General features: G+C 72.3%; 6 protein-coding genes across 6 annotated transcripts; 3 read left to right on the plus strand and 3 right to left on the minus strand.

Annotated features, from left to right (window-relative positions):
- Positions 1-1157: 1157 nt before the first annotated feature.
- On the plus strand, positions 1158-1835 carry AURANDRAFT_64884 (hypothetical protein; the record flags this gene model as incomplete). Its single annotated transcript, XM_009039618.1, has 2 exons — positions 1158-1511; positions 1674-1835. 2 exons carry the CDS (start codon positions 1158-1160, stop codon positions 1833-1835), a joined length of 516 nt encoding a protein of 171 aa, XP_009037866.1.
- Positions 1836-3800: 1965 nt separating this feature from the next.
- AURANDRAFT_64885 (hypothetical protein) lies at positions 3801-6952 on the minus strand (the record flags this gene model as incomplete). The annotated part of the gene is made up of 4 exons (XM_009039823.1): positions 3801-4104; positions 4213-5037; positions 5099-5750; positions 5881-6952. The coding sequence occupies 4 exons, from the start codon at positions 6950-6952 to the stop codon at positions 3801-3803; spliced, it is 2853 nt and encodes a 950-aa protein (XP_009038071.1).
- A 486-nt stretch (positions 6953-7438) lies between these two features.
- Positions 7439-9102, minus strand: AURANDRAFT_71815 (hypothetical protein; the record flags this gene model as incomplete). Its single annotated transcript, XM_009039822.1, has 2 exons — positions 7439-8491; positions 8540-9102. Coding segments are annotated over 2 exons (798 nt in total), but the record flags the coding sequence as incomplete, so codon positions are not given.
- Positions 9103-9309: 207 nt separating this feature from the next.
- Positions 9310-9690, minus strand: AURANDRAFT_7269 (hypothetical protein; the record flags this gene model as incomplete). Its single annotated transcript, XM_009039654.1, has 1 exon — positions 9310-9690. A coding segment is annotated over one exon (381 nt), but the record flags the coding sequence as incomplete, so codon positions are not given.
- A 273-nt stretch (positions 9691-9963) lies between these two features.
- On the plus strand, positions 9964-12765 carry AURANDRAFT_64887 (hypothetical protein; the record flags this gene model as incomplete). Its single annotated transcript, XM_009039619.1, has 1 exon — positions 9964-12765. One exon carries the CDS (start codon positions 9964-9966, stop codon positions 12763-12765), a length of 2802 nt encoding a protein of 933 aa, XP_009037867.1.
- Positions 12766-14498: 1733 nt separating this feature from the next.
- Positions 14499-15935, plus strand: AURANDRAFT_53938 (hypothetical protein; the record flags this gene model as incomplete). The annotated part of the gene is made up of 1 exon (XM_009039620.1): positions 14499-15935. The coding sequence occupies one exon, from the start codon at positions 14499-14501 to the stop codon at positions 15918-15920; it is 1422 nt and encodes a 473-aa protein (XP_009037868.1).
- Between the last annotated feature and the right edge of the window lie 3050 nt (positions 15936-18985).

An 18985-nucleotide genomic window follows, 5' to 3' on the forward strand; every position in this document is an offset into this window, starting at 1 on the left:
GGAGCCCGAGAGCCGCGCGCAGAAGAGCGCCGGCCACCCGCGGGGCTCCTCGACGTAGCGCGGCAGGAAGGGCCCGCGGACCGTGTCGTTGAGGAAGACGCAGGCCTCGCGGCCGCCGCCCCAGCAGGCGTCGAGGCCCGCGCCCCAGGCGGCGAAGTCGCCGCCGGCGTTCGCCTGTGCCGGAAACACCCAGTGGAATGGACCGGTCCAGCGAAACTTCAAACCTCTCGAGCTCGGTCGAATCGCGGTCGTTTTGGCTGGTTTTTGGACGGATCGGTTGCTCGCGGCGAGTTCTTTTCAGACAGTGGGAAAAGCACGTCGAAACCGTGCGAAAAATTGAAGTCCTTGGTTTCCTGCCCGGGCGTTCGCGCGCTCGACGAGCCGCGGCGGCGGCTCGAGCGCCGCGAGCGCCGCGCGGAGGCCCGGCGACGCGCCGCCGTTGGCGACGACGCAGACGTCGAAGTGCGCGCCGTAGCCGGGCGCGCCCGCGACGCCGTGGCGCAGGAAGAAGCGCACGTTCGCGTCGACGACGGCCGCGCCTCTTTCGCAGACCGCGAGCAGCACGAGGACCGGCGGCGGCGGCCGCGCGGCGGCGACGACGTCGACGACCGCGCCGGGCCCGAGGCCCAGGGCGCCGACGGCGCCGTCGAGCGGCGCGGCGCGGCCGTCCGCCAGCCGCAGGCCCAGCGCGCCGGGGTCCAGCGCCGCGCCGCGCGACGCGCCGAACTTGCAAAAGGCCGCGACGAGCGTCCGCGCGGGCTTCGCCACCTGGCGCGGCCGCAGGCGGCAGCGCAGCGACGCGCCGTCGAGGACGCCGGCGCCGCGCAGGATCACGTCGAGGCCCTCGGGCTCATCGTCCACGGCCGGGCTCTCCATATGCTGCTGGGGCTGCACCGTGGGTGCAGCATCTGTGCAGCGTCAATGTCCCCGCTCCAGTCCGTGCTCCCACACAGGTGCGACGAGGTGCGACGCACTGAGCTCCAGCCGACAGCCAGTGCAAGGGCTCCGCAGCGCTCGCCGCAGACCTCGAGAGCTCAGCCAGCGCTCCGCAGCGCTCGACGCAGACCTCGTAAGCCAGCCAGCGCAACGCAAGGGCTCGCCGCAGACCTCGAGCTCAAGTTGACGGCCATCGTCCCTCTGCGCACCACCGCGCCGGCATGGCGCAAAAGCTCGCGGTGCTGTGCGCGATCCTCGTCGGCGCCCGTGCGATGCGGCTCCCGACGCGGCGCCGCGTCGTCCTCGGCGGCGGCGCCGCGGCCGCCGCCGCCGCCGCGGCGGTCCCCGCGCGCGCCGCGGAGCTCCCGACGGGAGGCAGGGACCTCTTCAACCTCGTCGCGGCGGCGCGGCGGCAGCTCGACGACGTGCCCGCGCTCATCGAGGCCGGCAAGTGGGACTCGGTGCGCGCGATCCTCATCCAGCCGCCCATCGCCGACGTCTGGGGCAAGAACGCGAAGCCGCTGCTCAAGCGGTACGCGGAGGCCGTCGGGAACGCCGACGGCGACGAGCTCGCCGTGCTCGAGGCGCGACGCGCGGCGTCTCGCCGCGCCGCGTGAGCGGAGCGCGGAACCCGCGCAGGCGCGCGAGGACGCCGTCTCCCACCTGCAGTACCTCGACATGGCGCGCGCGCGGCGCCCGCGCTCCCGAGAGTCCGCGCGTCGAGCCGCCCCGCGCAGGCCGTCTACAACAACGTCTTCTCGCCCGTCGGCGGCGACATGAAGGTCAACGCCAAGCCCGAGCTCGTCAAGCAGTACTACGAGATGCCCATGCAGGAGTTCCGCGCGTCGGCGAAGGCCCTCGACGCGCTCGTCAAGCTGGGGAGCGGGCTGAAGTACTAAGGTTCAAAGGTGGAGCGGCACGCTGCTTACGGCCATGTTCGCCCGTTAGCCGCGGCACGAGGAGGAATCGAAGGTAGGGGGGCGGCGAAGACAGGCGTAGGAAGAGCCACGGGAAGACACGACTAGGGCGGAGGCGTACAGGAGCACCGCGACGGAGACGGCACGACGACAAAGAGAGCCTCGCGCGTTTTGCCTTGACGCGTCTCTAAACGTAGGGGGGGCGGGAGGAACCGCGGAGGCCTCCGCGGTGACGGCAAGCCTACCGTGACGGCCACGCCCTCCGACGCGCCCACGGCCACGCCCTCCGACGCGCCCACGACGGCCAGCGTCATGTCGCCGTCGATGGTGTGGTCGCCGGGGTAGGTCGGGGGCGGCGCCTGGCGGCGCGGCTCGTTGCGCGCGGACGATCGCGTGCCTTCGCGTTCGCGGGCGGACCGCCGCGCGCCACACCCAAGCAAGCAAGCAAGCAAGCAGGCCGACCCGGCAACATATCCCCCCCACTCATCCCCACCGGGTCCCGACTTCGACTCGAAGTCCGCGTAAGCCTTAGCGCCCCCCCGGGCGGTCCGCGGCGGCGGCGCGGAGCTGGCCGAGGCGCTCCCGGAGGGGCACGCGCGCGCCGCGGGCCTTCTTCGGCGGCGGGTGGCGGCAGGCCAGGAGCGCGAGCTCGTCGGCCTTGGCGAGCGTGCCCCGGGCCGCGAGCGCGCGCGCGAACGCGGCGCGGTCCGCGCCCGGCGCGAGGGCCCGGAGAGCGGTCCGCGTCGCGTCGCGATCCGCGGCCACGAGCTTCGCCTGTGTGGATGGAGAGTTCTGAAGTTTGGTCCACGGGGACCCCCCAAACCAGTGGTTGATTTCCACACAGAGCTTCGCGAGCGCCTCGACGGGGAACGCGCCTGTGTGGATTCCAAATCTTCAACCCGACTTCAATGTGCGCGTAATCGAACGATTTAGACCAGACTCTTTCGCTGTGCTTCGAGAACTCGACGAGAGCAATCGATTCGTCCAAAAATCAGCCGAATCGACTCCGATGTGACCGAGATAGAGAGTTCTGAAGTTTGGTGGGGACCCCCCAAACCAGTGGTTGGAATCCACACTGGAACGCGCCGCCGAGGTCGCCCGCGGCGACGGCGCAGCGCGCCGCGGACCGCGCGACGAGCGCGCGCGCGGCGCCGCTCCTCGAGGCCGCGTGCTCGAGGACCGCGGCGAAGACGCGCGCGTCGCCGCGGACGCAGAGCTCGTGGAGCGCGCGCCTCGCGGCGCTCGCGAGGAAGCGCAGCTCGTGCACGCCGCGCTTGACGAGCGCCGACACGACGAGGCCGACGTCGTCGTCGGACGCGACCGCGGCGGCGCCGCCGCCCGCCGCGAAGACGTCGCCCAAACACAACAACGCCTCCCGACTCGACCGGGACCGCAGCGCCGCGGCCTCGCGCGCGAGGAACGCGAAGAGCCCCGCCGGGAGCCCGCCCGCGACCGCGGCCGCCCCGCCGGCGCCGGCGACCGCCCGCCGCGCGGCCGCGACGGCCTCGAAGCGATCCTCCCACGCATCACTCCCCATGAGCGCCGCGACGTCCGCCCAGGGCGCCGACGCCTCGCGCTCGACGGCGGCAACGGCGGCGACGCCCGCGACGTCCGCCCAGGGCGCCGACGCCTCGCGTTCGACGGCGGCAACGGCGGCGACGCCCGCGACGCCCGCGACGACGTCGTTCTCGTCGTCGCTCGCCGACGTCTTGTCCACCTTTTTGTCTTCGCTCGCCATGGCGGCGGCGGCGAGGTTGAGGGAATTCAAATTTGATATTATGGGGTCCATCTCTTTGCACGCGCCGCCCGTCGAGGACGAGGTCGAGGCAAGGCCCGACGACGGCAAACGTGAAAACTGCGCAAGCCCAGCGCGGAGCGATTCTCAGGGTTACCGCCCAGCCCCGACGACGTCGTCGGCGAGAAGCGGCAGCAGGCGTTACGCCCGCGCTAGGAGAAGGTGCAGTTCGTGGCCCTGGCGTCGTCGGGCGGCGTCTCGACGTTCTCCCAGAAGAGGCCCTCGAACCTGCCCGGCGCGAGGGGCGGGAGCCAGAGCGCGACGTCGTGGGCGCCGCCGGCCGCGAGCGGCGACGCGTCGTAGTAGAAGCCGAGGAAGCACGCGGCGCGCGGGAGGCCGCGCGAGTTGTAGGCCCGCGTGAGGTTCGCCGGCGCGCCGTCGACCCAGAGCGCCACGTCGAGCGCGTCGTCCGGGTCCGCGATCGCCGGGTACAGGAGGAGGCGCGCGGGCGCGAGCCTGGGCGGGGACCGAGCGCTCGACGAGCGCGGGCGACGCGTCCGAACATCGCCGACGCGACCGAAGACCCGACGTCGCGCGGGCGGCTCCCGCGCGGGCGCGGGCCACGCCGCGCGGAGCTCGCCGGGCCGCCAGGCGACGTCGTAGGCCGCCGCGCGGGCCGCGAGCTGGGCCGCGACGGCGGCGGGCACGGCGACGGTCGCGTTGAACCAGCCGCCGGCGAAGGCCGGCGGCGCGACGGCGCCGGGCGCGACGGGCATCGCGCGCTGCGCGCGCGACGCGGGCGCCGCGTAGCGCGCGGCGACGACGCCGGCCCGCGGCGCCGGCGCGACGGCGCAGGCGACGCCGTCGACGGCGACGGCCGCGACGGCCGCGTCGACGGGCACGGGCGCGCGGACGGCCGCGAGCGCGAGCGCCTCGACGGGCTCCGCGAGCGCCTCGAGCCGGAGCACGCGCGCGGCCGCGCCGCCGACGGCCAGCGCCCGCGCCGCGCCCGCGCGCCACGTGCCCAGGGACGCGCGGCCCGGGTGGAGCTCGTCGACGCGGAAGAGCGCGGCCGTGCCGTTCGCGACGCCGAGCGACTCGTCGAGCGCGAGGCCCGCGCTTCGCGGCGCGAAGCCCGGGTTGAAGAGGAAGACGAAGCCGACGCCGCGGGCCGCGTCGAAGCAGGCCCAGCCGTCGACGGCGCCGACGGCCGGCGGCCCGAGCGTCGCGACGGGCAGCGCGCGCGCGAGGCACGCGGCCTCGTCGTCCGTCCACGCGAGCCAGCCTCGGATCCAGGCCTTGTCGCCGTCCGGGAGCGCGGCCCACTCGGCGGCGTCGCGGCCGGGCAGGAAGGCGACGACGTTGTTGAGCCCCGCGGAGCCCACGGACGCGAGGAGGCTGTACTTGTAGCCCACGTAGTCGAAGTCGCGCGCGTTGACGTCGTAGCACCTACCGGACGATTCGCCGCCGCCCCGGTCGCAACGTCGCGCGAACGGGGCCGCGGCCGGACGCCGCGTCGCGCCAGGGCACGCCGCCGAAGCAGGCGTCCGTGCCGTTGTCGTCCGTGCGCTCGGCCTGGTGGAAGATGAAGCCCGGCACGCGGCTCGGCGGCAGGAGCTGCGCCGCGGCGTAGGCGTAGTTCACGCGCCGGAGGTTGTCCGCGGCGACGTGGTCCGCGTGGAGGTTCGCGATGGGCACGCCGTAGGTCTCCGGGTTCTCGTCGCCGGCGAGGGGCTCGGCGTAGGACCCCGCGAGCTGGTACCAGGGCCCCCAGACGTGGTTCGTCTGCCGGTGGTCCATGACCGCGTCGGGCTTCGCGGCGCGGATCGCCCTCAGGATCGCCATCCAGGACCGCCACTGGCCGTAGCGGAGCTCCGGCGCGCCGGCGAAGATGTCCTGGTCCCAGGCGAAGCCCGCGGCGCCGCTCTTGGCGAGGAACGCGAGGAGCTGGTCTTTGAGCCAGTCGCGCGCGGCGGGCGCGGCGAGGTCCGTGCGGTCGCCGGCGTGGTGGGGCGCCGTCCCGTTGAAGCCGAGCTGCGGGTAGACGTAGGCGAGGAGGCCGAGGCCCATGGCCCGCGCCCGGTCGACCTGCGCTAAAATGTCCGCGGGCACGGCGTCACGCGTCGCGTCGAAGGCCCCCGTGCGCACGGCCTCGCCGAGGCCTGGGCGGGAAAAGAGAGATTCAACGTCTCGCTTCAACGTGAGTGTTCCGCGCGCGCGCGTTCCGGAAAAAGCACCCACGCTTCGAGACCGTTCCAAGAGATGATCGCTCGTCCAAAAGTCAGCCGAAACGAGTGGAAAACGGCCGAGAGAGGAGCCTTTGAAGTTGGGAATGTCGCTCTCTTTTCCTGCCCTGGCCGAGGCTGAACCAGAGGCCGGCCTCCCAGCCCCAGTTGTCCGTCGTTTTGAAGCGGCTCGCGTGGGCGCTGTTCTGGGGCTCGTAGACGACGTGCGTGATGCCGAGCGCCGCGTTGCTTGCGAAGATGCGGTCGTACTCGGCGCGGCCCTCCGCCGTCGCGACGTCGAGCTGGTAGTCGCTCTCGTCCCAGGCGACGTTGACCTTGACCGTCGCGTTTTTGCGCATGGCCCCGTCGAGGAGGTAGGCCTCGACGCACGCGACGAAGGCCGCGCGCTCCCCGAGGTTGACGGGCCCGTACGCGTACCGTTGCAGCCGCGTGGCGCCGAGGACCGCGGGCTCCGCGGCGTAGGCGCCGCCCTCGACGGCGCAGGACCCGAAGGTGTCGTAGCGGAGCGTGAGCCCGAACGACGCGTCGACGTCGACGTTGAAGAAGGGGTTCGCGACGCTCGCGAAGAAGCCGGACCGGCCGCCGACGCGGCCGAACGCGGCGATCGCCGCGCCGCCCGTCGCGTAGCGGTGCGTGCGGTTGTAGGGGTTCTCGGCGACGTGGACGTCCTCGGTGCCCGCGACCCGCAGACCCGCGAGGGGCGCCACGGCGCCGACGGCCGACACGTTGATCGCGGCGACCGTCTTCTCGACGTGCGCGGCGACGACGGCGTACGTCGCCTCCAGGGCCGCCCCGCCGCCGCAGGCCCAGCGGACGACGACGGACGCGGGCGACGCCGCGACGCCGGCGACGGCGCAGGTCGCCGGCGTCAGCGTCGCGTTGGCGCCGGCCGCGGTGACCTCGACGAGGAAGCCGTCCGCCTCGACGGCGACCCGCGCCAGCGCCGTCCCGTAGCCGTCCTCGTCCGTGATGCTCGTCAGGAAGCCGGCGTCGGAGACGTCCGCGGCGACGCGGCCGTTCGTGATGCGGTGGGCCCGGGCGGCGGCCCAGAGGAGCAGTAGCGTCTTCCCGAAGCAGCCCATGTCTTCTTGCTTGTTCGAGGTGTTGATGATGAACATGTTTCCGTTCGAGAATCATGCCGTGATGGGCTGCTATTTTTTGGGCTGGTCCTCTTCGCGCACGAGGCGCGGGGCGAGACCTGCGACCCGTGCGGCGACAACAGTACGTATGAAGAAGAGCTGAAGTGGCAGGGCGGCTATCGGAAGCGCATCATCACGGCGAGCGGCTGTCCGAATCACTACTCGTACGTGAGCGGCGTCCGCGGCCGCCGCGACGGAAGCAGTGCGCACCCCGTCGTGCCTCCTCGACCAGGCGGGCAAGCGCGCGCGGGGCGAGCATCATCGGTCGACGACGAACGTGAGCCATAGCCCCCAGATCGGCTGGGCCCTGGACGGCTTTCCGGTCTACGGCCCGCGCGGTCCCAACGGCACGAAGATGAAGCACGCGGCGAGCGGCTGCGTCGGGTCGCACTGCCTCGACGACTGCAGCGGCCGCGAGGAGGCGCTCCCGGGCGTCGACGAGTTCCTGTATAGATACTACGTGACCGGTCCGACGTCCGATTTATACAGCCTGCCGAGCTCGCCGAAGCCCGCGGAGTCCGACTATCCTTTCACCTTCAAGTGCTACGCGGGCTGCGAGTGGAGCGACCTCGTCGGCGAGGCGAACCGCTGCTCCGGCGGCACGCCGGGCGTCACGGACGCCTACGCCGCGCGCGCGACGGAGGGCTTCACGGAGCGGTACGTCTCCGCGGAGGCGACGGCCTACTGGTACGCGCAGAACGGCGACGACGCGATGGCGCCGCTCTGCGCGTCCGAGCCGACGGCCGCGCCGACGTCGGAGACCTGGCCGCCGACGACCGCGCTGGAGCTGCGGACGTGCAAAACGCAGAACGAGAACCAAAATTCCAAGTGCGCCGACGCGGGCGGCGCGTGCTACGCGTCCGAGGTCCTCTGCGTCGGCGACGGCGGCGACTACCAGGAGAACCGCTGCGGCGACGGCTGCGGCTGCTGCGTCAACGCCCCGACCGCCGCGCCCGCGCCCGCGCCGACGGCGGCGCCGACGTCGGCGCCGGTCACCTCCTTCCCCACGGAGCCGTGGCGCTGCGGGTCGCAGAGCGACCTCCAGGACGACCGGTGCGAGAGCCGGCGCGGCGGCGAGTGCCACGCCAACGCGTCGACCTGCCTCGCGCGGCGCGGCGTCTTCCTCGAGAACCTCTGCGGCCACGGCGAGACCTGCGGGTGCTGCGTCAAAGCCCCGAGCGCGGCCCCGACCTGGGCGAAGCCGACGGACGACGACGACGACGACGACGACGACGACGACGACGCGGCAACGGCATCGATCACGGGCATCGTTGTCGCGGTGCTCATCGTGCTCGTGTTCGCCTCGGCTTGCTTCTTCGCGGGCTACGCCGGCGCGCGCGTGAAGGAGCCGCTCCCGTCGAAGGAGGAGCGCGTCGGGCTGACGTCCCAGGACATCTTCGAGCTCGCGCCGCTGGAGGTGGACCCCGGCCCCGCGCCCGGCCGCGCCGAGGCCGCGTCCTTCTCCGCGGACCCGGAGGCGTACCGCGTCGAGGAGCCCGACGACGAGCCCTGCGTCGCCTGCACGGGGCTCGACTTTTAAGGAACGGAGGCGCACCGGCAGTTTACCGTGAACGACGACACACGAACCCCCTCAGGGCGCGTACTTCTCCTTGGAGCGGCGCGCGAGGATCTCGCCGAGCTCCTCGAGGCTGACTTCGACGCCCGCGGAGTGGTTGTCCTTCTGCCTGCTGAGGAGCGACGTGATCTGCTCCTGGCGGCTCTTCTCGCCCGCCGGGTCCTTGGGCGACTCCTTCTTCGCCGGCGGCGGCGGCGGGCCCGGCGCGGCCGGGAGGTCCGCGTCGCCGCCGGCGCCGTCGGGGCGGCCGGCGGCCGGCGGCTCCATGGCGGAGATGGCCGCGCCCCAGTGGAGGGCCGGCGCGTCGGGCGCGTCGCCGGGCGCGGCGTGGGACGCGCGGAAGGTGATGGACGCGGACTGGTCCACGGGGAGGCGGTCGATGGACGCGCCCGCGGTCTGGAGCCGCGGCGCGCGCGTGTCGCCCGCGCCGGCCTGCTGGTTGCCCCAGGTCGGGCTCTTGGACTGGTCCGCGCCGAGGCGGTCGATGGTCGCGCCCCGCGTCTGCATGGGCACCGCGCCGACGGACGCGCGGCGGAGCTGGTCGTCCGTGAACCTGTGTGGAAATCAACCGCTGGTTTGGGACGTCCCGACCAAACTTTGAAATTCTCTAGCTCGGCCAAATCGAAGTCGATTCGGCTGACTTTTGGACGAATCGATCGCTCTCGTCGAGTTCTCGAAGCGGAGCGAAATAGTCTGGTCCAAATCCTTCAATTACGCGCATATTGAAGTCGGGTTGAAGATTTGATTTCCACACAGCCGCGAACTGGCGCCGGTTCGCCGTCGCGAGGCGCGGGCCGAGCTTCGGCAGGTCCTCGCGGCTCAGCTGCACCGTGCGCCCGAGCGCGTGGATCGTCTGGACGACGGCGACGATGTCCTTGCCCTCGAAGAGGTCGATCGTGTCGAAGCAGTCGTGCTCGGGCACGCCGAGCTTCTTGCACGCCGCGGAGAACGCCGCGATGTTGTCCATCTGCTTGTAGGGCAGGGGCGAGTCGCTGATGCGCTTCACGATGCCCGGCGAGATGGCGCAGGCGAGCTCGCAGAGCACGACGCCGTTGCGCAGCTCGTCGCCGAGCCTGTCCGGATCCACGACCGTGCCCGTGAGGGCCTCGATCCAGTCCTGCGCGGGGCGCGCGGCTGGCGGCGGCGCGCACACCGGGGGAGGGGGGGAAGGACGCGCCGCGGCCTGGATGTTCGCATCGCTGTCCCTCGCGCGGTAGCCCGAGGTCACGGCGCGGGGCATAATATCGACTGGCAGCCCCGAATAAAAACCCGGGGCATCTTGCACATTCTAACATGCGCCTGCACGATGCAGTGGAAATTTAACCTCCTCCACTCGCCGGCCCAGGGCTGCCCGCACCCGCTGGCATGAGGTGACGCTCGGGGGGTGGCGTTTTCTCGGCCCGCGACCGCGACCATGGCGTCCGTGGAGCTGACGCCCGGAGGCGTCGCGCTCGACGACGGCGGCGAGTCGAAGGCGGGCCTGCTCGTCGTCGAGGAGCCGCCGTCGACGCCGGTCCGCGACCGGTCGCGGGACGGCGTGGGCCCCATCGCGGCGCCGGAGGGCGTCCAGTCCCACATGCCCGAGGGCGTCCAGGAGGACCTCTACGACGCCTTCAAGCGCATGGACGTCGACGGGGACGGCGTGCTGACGCAGGCGGAGCTCTACGAGTCGCTCGAGGAGAGCGGCATCCCGCGCGGCATGGCGCACCGGCTGCTGCGCATCGCCGACGTCAACGGCGACGGCGCCATCAACTTCGACGAGTGGTGCGCGGCCGTCGAGCGCACGTCGTCCCAGAACCGGCGCCAGATCCTCCGCGTCGCGAACCGGATCTGCAAGCGGACGGAGTCGTCGCGCCACATGCCCATGCCGAGCCCGCGCATGGGCGTGCGCCACGTCTCCGTGCCCAGCGGCGGCGGCGCGGCGCTCGCCGCGTCCCTCGCGGCGTCGCCGCGGGGGCCCTGGGGCCCCGGGGCGAACCGCGGCGCGCGGGAGCCCGAGGCGGGCGCGTACTGCCCCGGGTGGCGCGTGCCCCTCGAGCCGACGTCGCCCGCGCGCATCTGCTGGGACCTGACCATGGCCGTGCTCCTCTTCTGGCTCGCCGTGAGCCTGCCCTTCGAGCTCGCCTTCGTCCGGGACCGCGGGCCGGGCTGCTACGTCGGCGGGTGGCCCGCGAAGCTCGACGTCTTCCTCGACGCCTGCTTCTTCTTCGACATCGCCATGAACTTCGCGACGGGCGTGGCCCTCGACGACGACACGGTGACGCTGGACCCGGGCAAGGTCTGGCTCAACTACGTCCTCGGCTGGTTCGCGCTCGACCTCGTGTCGTCGATACCCTTCGACTGCATCACGGGCTCCGTGCTGCCGTCCATGCAGCCCGCGAAGCTCCTCAAGGTCGCCAAGGTCGCCAAGGTCTTCAAGTTGTTGCGCCTGAGCAAGGCCATGAAGATCTTCAAGGAGGGCAGCCCCATGGCGGACTACGCGGACGACGTCCTGTTCCACTCGTCGACGCAGACGGTCATCAAGGTCATCTCCATCCTCGTGTCCGCGTCCCTGCTCTGCCACTGGCTCGCGTGCCTCATGGCGCTCAGCGGCGACGGCTTCCTCGACAACTACAGCAACGACGAGGACGACTGGCTGTCCCTGCTCCGGGACGGCGGCAACCCGATCGACGACTGGGAGGGCAAGAGCGCGAACGACTGGGACACGCTGAGCCGCTACAACGCGGCCATCTACTGGGCCATGACGACGATGACGACCGTGGGCTACGGCGACATCCTGCCCCACAGCGACGCGGAGCGCACGGCGACGTGCGTCGCGATGGTCGTCGGCGGGTCGTTCTACGGCTTCGTCATCGCGCAGATCGGCACGATCATCGGGTCGACGGACCTGAAGACGAAGCGCTTCTACGAGCGCATGGACCTCGTCGCCGCCTGGCTCGAGCACCACGAGTTCCCGGGCGACCTGTGCCGCCGCGTCCGCAAGTACCTCCGCGTCTACCTGAACCAGCGGACCGCGCTCGACGAGCAGAGCATTTTGAACGACCTCAACCCCCAGCTCCGCAACGACATCGCCCACTACCTCATCCACGACGACGTGGGCTTCCACCCGCTCTTCGACCTCCTGCCCACGGGCACGCTCGCGCGCATCGCGTCCATCATCCAATTGGTCCGCGTCGCGGGCGGCGAGGTCGTCGTCCACGCGGGCGACCCGGGCCACGCCATGTTCGTCATCAAGAAGGGGACCATGGTGCGCGTCGAGGCCGACGTCGCCCTCGCCGCGGACGACGCCGCGGAGCCGCCGCCGGCGACGCCCAAGGCGGACCGCGCGTCCGTCGTCGCGCCCGCGGCGGGCCGCCGCGCGGCGCTGGGCGTCGGCGACTCCTTCGGGGAGCTCGTGCTGCTGGGCATGAAGAAGACCTACACCTTCACGGTGGAGACGACGGAGTCGAGCGAGCTCCACGTCATCCCGACGGAGGACTTCTTGGAGCGGTTCCAGGGCATGCCCGACATCCTCTACCGCCTCAAGGCGTCGCTCGCCGCCGACGAGAACCTCGACATGACGAAGCTCGACGGCGAGGACAAGGACGCCATCGTCGAGGAGATGGCCGCGCGGGACCACGGCGAGGCGGAGACGCAGGCCGCGCTCCAGCGGCTGCTGCTCATGGAGCAGAAGCTCGACAACCACGTCATGCGCATGGAGTCGGCCCTGAACGACCGCCTGAGCGCCGTCGAGGCCCGCGTCCACGGCGACGCCTTCGCGCCCCGCGTCGTCGACGACGAGCCGGCGCCCGCGCGGCCGCGGCTCGCGACGTCCGGCGCGCCGCCGCTCCGGCAGCCGCGCCGCGGCGCGCCGGGCGCCGCGAAGCGCCGCCTCAAGCTCCGCGACGCGCTCGCGCCGGCGACGGAGCGCCGCGCCGTCGCCGCCGCGGCGCCGCCCTTCGCGCTCGTCGACGCGACGCCGGCCTTCTCGCGCGCGGCGGCCGCCGCGCCGCGGCAGCCCCTCCCCGCGCTCCTCGCCGCGCCGGACGTCGAGGACGCCCTCGAGCGCTGCGCGCGGGGCCAGCACGCCAACGTCCTCGTCCGCACGGCCGACGACGGCCTCCACCTCGCGCGGCTCGCGCCGGTCCACGACGACGACGGCGTCAACGTCGCCTTCGTCCTCGTCGTCCTCGTCGACGTCGCCTGCGCCCTCGACACCCAGGTCGCCGACGACTGAGAGAGTCGCGCGGGGGGCGGTAAGTCTAGCGGAGAGGGAGGTGTGTTACGGGCGCCAGACGTAGGACTCGATGATGGCGCGGACGACGTCCGGGACTCGGCCCAGCACGCCATCCAGCGCGGCGACGCACAGCGCGGCCTCGCGCTTGGCGTGATCGCCCGCATCGCGCACGACCGACAGCTCGACGAGCGCACACCGACCGTCGACGAGCGCACGACCGACGGTCACGCGGCCGCGCCGCGCGAGCTCGACGAGCGCCCCAGGGCCGACGGCCATCCCGATCGCGACCGCGTTGGCGACGTTGTTGAGCGCGAGGTTCTCGAGGGAAGTAGCGACGACCGGTCTGACCTCCGCGCTCCACCGATAGTATCCTCCGGTCCGACTCCCGTCGCGCAGGAGATCGAGAACAGGGCCACACAAGGGCGAGGGGCCGACCCGAGAACCCGCGAAACCCTCGGGAGGGTAAGGGTGAGGGGCCGCCAAATTCCCAGAACCCTTGGCTCGGGTACGGGTGCGGGTACCGACGAAAAGCCACGGGTGCGAGGGACGCCCCTTACCCTCGAGGGTGTCCCGCGCCTGGCCGACCTCCTGATTTCCGTTCGAGGGCGTGTAATGCAGCTGCCAGGTTGTCGGGTCGATCCAAAAGCAGCTTAATTTGCGCGTCCGAATCCAAATTCGGCGGTTTCCATATATTTTTTTTTTAAATTAGAGGATTTTGGTAGGGTGCCACCCGCGGGTAAGGGTAAGGGTGCCCAAATTCCCAGGACCCGTGATAACGGGTGCGGGTAAGGGTTTCGGACCGGAGGGTGAGGGTAAAGGTGCGGGGCTCCGTCGGCCAAGAACCCTGACCCGCACCCGTCGGCCCCTTGTGTGGCCCTGATCGAGAAGCACCGGGATGCCACCGGCCGCGGCAATCCGGACCCGGTTGTCGTCGCGGCACGCGAGGTTGCCCAGGGATCTCGCGGCCTCACATTTGGCGCGCGACTCGGAGGTCACGCCGCCGCGCAGGATATCGACGAGCGGCGGGATGGCGCCGGCCTCGGCGAGCAGGGCCGCGCAGGCGTCGTTGCGGAAAGCGAGGGTCCTCATCGTCGCAGCGGCCGCTGTGGCGACAAAGCTCGCGGCGTCCTGAGCCTTGACGAGCGCCTGATGGGCCTCGACAAACAGTTCCTTGATGGCGCCGTCCTCCATTACGCAACTGTCCAGCGCCCGCGCGGCAAGTGTGGCGTCCGCGCCCCCGTCGCGCAGGAGGTCGATGAGCGCCGCGCGGGCCTCGACAATTAGCAGCCTGTTGGCGACGCGTGCGCGCGCGAGGTTGGCCAGCACGAACATGGCATGTGTTTTGACCAGCTTGGACACGCTCTCATCGCGCAGGAGGTCGATGAGCACCGGGATGCCGCCGGCGTCGGCGATCAGGTCCTGATCAGGTCGTTCGAACGAGAGCTCGCACAGCGCCCGCGCCGCCTCTTCGCGGACGTGCCGCTGCGGCTCTCGCAGAGCGCGGACGTGCCGCGCAATGATCTCCGCCATGCTGTCCCTTGACTCGAGGCTCGCTTGCTGGCGCGGCGCTCTAATGACTCGGGGCTGCTAATGATGCAGCGGCATTGAGGCCTCGTTGCACTGGCGATTGGACGATAGAAGCTCGGCCCGAAGCGCATTAGCACACGATGGGCAAGTCGAAGAAGTTCGTCGGCAAGAAGAGCGGCACTCCCGAGAAGAAGGCGTCGCGCGAGATGACCGTCGCCGAGGCCGCGGAGCTCGTGAGCTGCGACGAGTCGGGCTACGACGCCCAGCTCGCCGCCAAGGTCGCGCGCGTGCGGGCCCTGCTCGGCGAGGTCGCGGAGCTGCCCGAAACGACGACGGTCGTGCCGAGCCCGAAGAGCCACTTCCGCCAGCGGTCCAACTTCCGCGTCTGGCACGAGCCCGAGGCGACGGGGCTCGGCGTGAGCTTCATCATGTACAGCCCGTCGTCGAGCGACAAGGAGCCGCTCCGCGTGGGCGACTTCGCCCGCGGCGACGCGAAGACGAACGCGCTCATGGGCCCCGTGCTCGCGGCGCTCAAGACCACGCCCGTGCTCCGCGACAAGGTCATCGAGTGCCGGTTCCACTCGACGCTCCGCGGCGGCGCGATGGTCCTCTTCGCCTACAACCGCCCCATCGACGCCGACGCGGCCTGGAAGGCCGCGGCGGAGGCCCTCGCGGCGCAGCTCGGGCCCGACGTCGTCGTCATCGGCCGGTCGCGGCGCGTGCAGATCGCCGTCGGCGGCGCGTGCCCGGGCCGCGCGCAGGTCGAGGAGACGCTCGAGATCCCCTGCGAGCCGCCCCTGCGCCTCGAGCTCGTGCAGCTCGAGGGCGAGTTCTCCCAGCCCAACGGCGCGGTCTGCGAGCGCATGCTCGCCTGGGCCATGGCCGCGACGAAGCCCGCGGAGGGCGCGGCGCCGCGGGATCTGCTCGAGCTCTACTGCGGCAACGGCAACTTCACGATCCCCCTGAGCCGCCACTTCCGCAAGGTCCTGGCGACGGAGCTCACGAAGCCCAACGCCGCCGTGGCCCGCGAGAACGCGGCGAAGAACGGCCGGTCGAACGTCGTCGTCGCGCGGTTGTCCGCGGCCGAAGTAGCGGAGGCGCTGCGCCGGGACCGCGAGTTCGCGCGGCTCAAGGAGCTCGGCGTGGATTTGGACGCCTACGACCTGGGCACGCTCTTCGTCGACCCGCCGCGCTGCGGCCTCGACGCGCCCACGCTGAAGCTCGCGCACGGCTTCGAGACCGTGGTCTACATGTCGTGCGGCCCGGACACGCTCGCGGAGAACCTGCACGCGCTCAACGCGACGCACGTCGTCGCCGACTTCGCCGTCTTCGACCAGTTCCCCTACACGGACCACTGCGAGGTGGGGGTCGTGCTGAAGCGCCGCGCGGACGCGGACGCCGCCGTCGTCCCCGAGCCCCGGCCCAAGGACCGGGCCGTGTCGAAGCGCTACGCGAAGAAGCACGCCGCCCGCGACAAGAAGGCGGGCGGCGGCAAGCACAAGGGCGGCGGCGGCGGCGGCAAGAAGCGGCCCGCGCCCGACGGCGCGCGCGACGGCGCCGGCAAGAAGAAGCCCAAGGCGCCCGAGCCCAAGAAGGGCGGCGCCATGGGCAACTGCGCGATCATGTAAGGGCGATGGCCTGGGATTCTCGGGGGTCTACGGTGCGCTTGGGATGTCGTCGCCGACGGCTCAGTGGCGCGGTGCCGAGGCCGGCCTGCTGGCCGGGGGTCGGCTGCGCGGGGCCGGCTGGGGTCGAGATCCCAGCCGAGCCAACTCTGCAAGATGTACTCTCTCCTGCTCCTCGCGACCGGCTGTGCGGCTCTGATTGCGCCCCAGCCCGTCAAACGTGTCTCGAAGGTCAGCGCGACGCTTGGCGACATCCCCGGTGCTTCGATCGAGTGTTCGCGGCCCGCGTCCCATCAAAGCCGCACGCACCTGCCAAGTTGGCTCGATTTTGCGCGCGCGAGCGCCCGCCGCGGTCAGACATCTCACCCGCGACCCTCGCAGGCGGCGACGAGATCTGGGACCCGCTCGAGCTCGCGCAGTGGCGCGACGTCGAGGAGCTGCGCGCGACGGAGCTCGCGAACGGCCGCGCGGCCATGCTCGCCTTCGTCGGCTGGATCTGGCCCCAGGTCTTCGGCCTCTGGAAGGGCGGCCCCGTGACGTCGTCGGACCCCATCGCCGCGCTCACGGAGGTGCCGACCGTCGCGTGGGTCCAGTTCATCGTCTTCTGCGGCGCGATCGAGGCGAACCGGCTCAACTACGACCGCGGCCTCGAGCGCGACACGTCCAAGGTCTTCTTCGACCCCCTCGGCCTCTACCCGGAGGACGCCGAGGGCCAGGCCCGCATGCAGCTCGCGGAGCTCAAGAACGCGCGCACGGCGATGATCGGCTTCGCCGCCGTCTTCGTCCACCACTTCATGCCGGCGGCCGTGCCGGGCCTCGGCGGCCTCCACTAGGCCGCTCCGGCGAGGGGCGCGCGCGGGGCGAGACGCGCGGCCGTAAACACACGATCCTGCTACGTGCGGTCATCTCCGGGAGTCGCCTGCGTCCACATGCTGTGCACTTCGCGGCCTCAAACATGGCACTCTTTACTCGCTGACGAGCGCGGCGATGCGGTCCCGGAGCGTCGCGAAGGCGGCGCCGTGGTCCGGGAGGCCCGCGAGGAGGTCCTCGGCGGCGGCCGCGGCGCCCGCGCGGAGCCAGCCCGCGTGCGTCTCGAGGAACGCCGCCGGCGTCGGCGAGAGGATCGCCTCCCAGTCGAGCTGGCGGCCCCGGGGCATGCGCGGCGGCGGCGCCGCGAGGCCCCCGGCGACGAGCAGCCCCGCGAGCACGACGTAGCCGCAGGCCGCGGACCCGCGCGAGAGCGGGCCGAACGAGACCCAGTAGTAGAACAGCGTCGCCGCGGCGTCGACGAGCGCGGCCGCGTCGCCGGCGCTCCGGCTCGCGCGGACCCTCGCGCCCGCGTCGACGGCCGCGCCCCAGGCGCGGGCCATCTCCGCGTCGTAGAGGCCCCAGCGCGCGGGCGTGCCCGGCCTGGCAGGAAAAGAGAGCGAAATTCCCAACTTTGGAGACTGATATCTCGGTCAGTTTCCGCTCGTTTCGGCTGATTTTTGGACGAGCGATCATCTCTCGGAGCGCTCTCGAAGCGTGGGTGCTGTTTCCGAAACGCGCGCGCGCGGAACACTCACGTTGAAGCGACGTTGAATCACACTTTTCCTGCCCTGTGCCCGGCGTGCGGATCGTGAAGTCGAAGCCGCCGGGCGGCGACCGCTGGAGCGTCACGCGCGTGCCCTCGAGGGCCTCGCCGGCGGCGATCGACGAGCCGCAGGGCGCGACGACCCAGAAGTCGCGGCCGCCGCAGAGGCCGTAGACGTCCTCGAGCGTCTCCGCGCGGTCGAGCTTCCGCCGCCAGTCGGCCATCGCCGCGTCCGCTTTCACGATCTCGCCGTCGACGGCCGCGGCGAGCGCCGCGGGCGGCGGCCGCGCCCGCGGCCTCCGCCGGCCGTCCTTGTAGGCCTCGAGCTCGCGCTCGGCGCTGTCCGTGCGGAGCTCGAGCTCCGACTTGACGACCGCGAACGCCATGGGAAAGTAGGGGTGGTAGCGGACGACCTCGAGCTGGCCCGCGACGAGGGGCGTCTGGAGGCCGAAGCCCTCGCGGAAGGCGCGGTCCGGCAGCCGGTCGATCCACCAGACCGCGTCGCCGGGCTCGGACTCGCGGCGCCACCGCGCCGCGGCCTCGTAGAGCCCGCGCCACGCGACGGGCGCGGTCCCGTCGAACGCGCCGCGCGCGAGCGCGGCGACCTCGAGGGCCGCGAGGCCGCACATGCGGTGCTGCCGCGCGTTCGGCAGGAAGCCCGCGCAGTCGAGCTGGATCCAGGGCTCGAGGCGCCGGCCCGCGTCGAGCCACGCGCGCGTCTCCGGCCGGAGGTCGCCGCCGCGGACGCGCCGCGGCGGCGGCCCCCGGCGCGGGCACCGGCGGCTCGGCGCCGCGCCGGCGACGAGGGCCGGCGCGAAGCGCTTGCAGTGGCCCTCCTTGAAGTCCGGCGCCAGCTCGACGTCGCCGTCGGAGTCGGCCGCGGGCGCGTCGAGGCGCGACCGCTGGTACGCCGCGAGCTCCCGGTGGTACCAGGCGACGTGCTCCGGCTCCCGCACCAGCGCCCGGTCGAAGCGCGCCGCCGCGTCGCCGTGGTCGCCCAGCGCGAGGGCGCAGAGGCCGCCGTAGTGCAGCGACGACGTGACGACGTCCGCGTCCTCCGGGCCGTCGCCGCGGGCCGCGTCCGCGGCCGGGCCGCCCGCCGCGGCCACGCAGGCGTCGAAGGACGCCTGCGCCGCTGGAAAGTCGCCGAGGCCGTAGAGCAGCAAGCCGAGCGCGTGGTGCGCCTGGTCGAAGGCGCCGTCGACCCGGAGGCACGCGTCGAACGCGCGCCTCGCCGAGTCGCCGTCGCCCGCGTCGCGGTGCGCCTGGCCGAGGTTCAGCCAGGCCTCCTTGAAGCCCGGGTCGATCTGCAGGCACTTGCCGAAGGCCGCCGTCGCCGCGGCGCAGGCGCCGAGCTGCGACTCGCAGAGGCCCCGGAAGTTCCACGACGCCGCGGTCTCTGCGCGCGTCCGGCCGTCGCGCGCGGACCGGCCCGCCGCGTGGGGGCCGAGGCCGACGTCGCAGTCGACGGCGGCGCCAAAGTCCGCGGCCGCGC

This window comes from Aureococcus anophagefferens (genome assembly GCF_000186865.1).
Source record: "Aureococcus anophagefferens unplaced genomic scaffold AURANscaffold_12, whole genome shotgun sequence".
In the NCBI taxonomy this organism is placed as follows: domain Eukaryota; class Pelagophyceae; order Pelagomonadales; family Pelagomonadaceae; genus Aureococcus; species Aureococcus anophagefferens.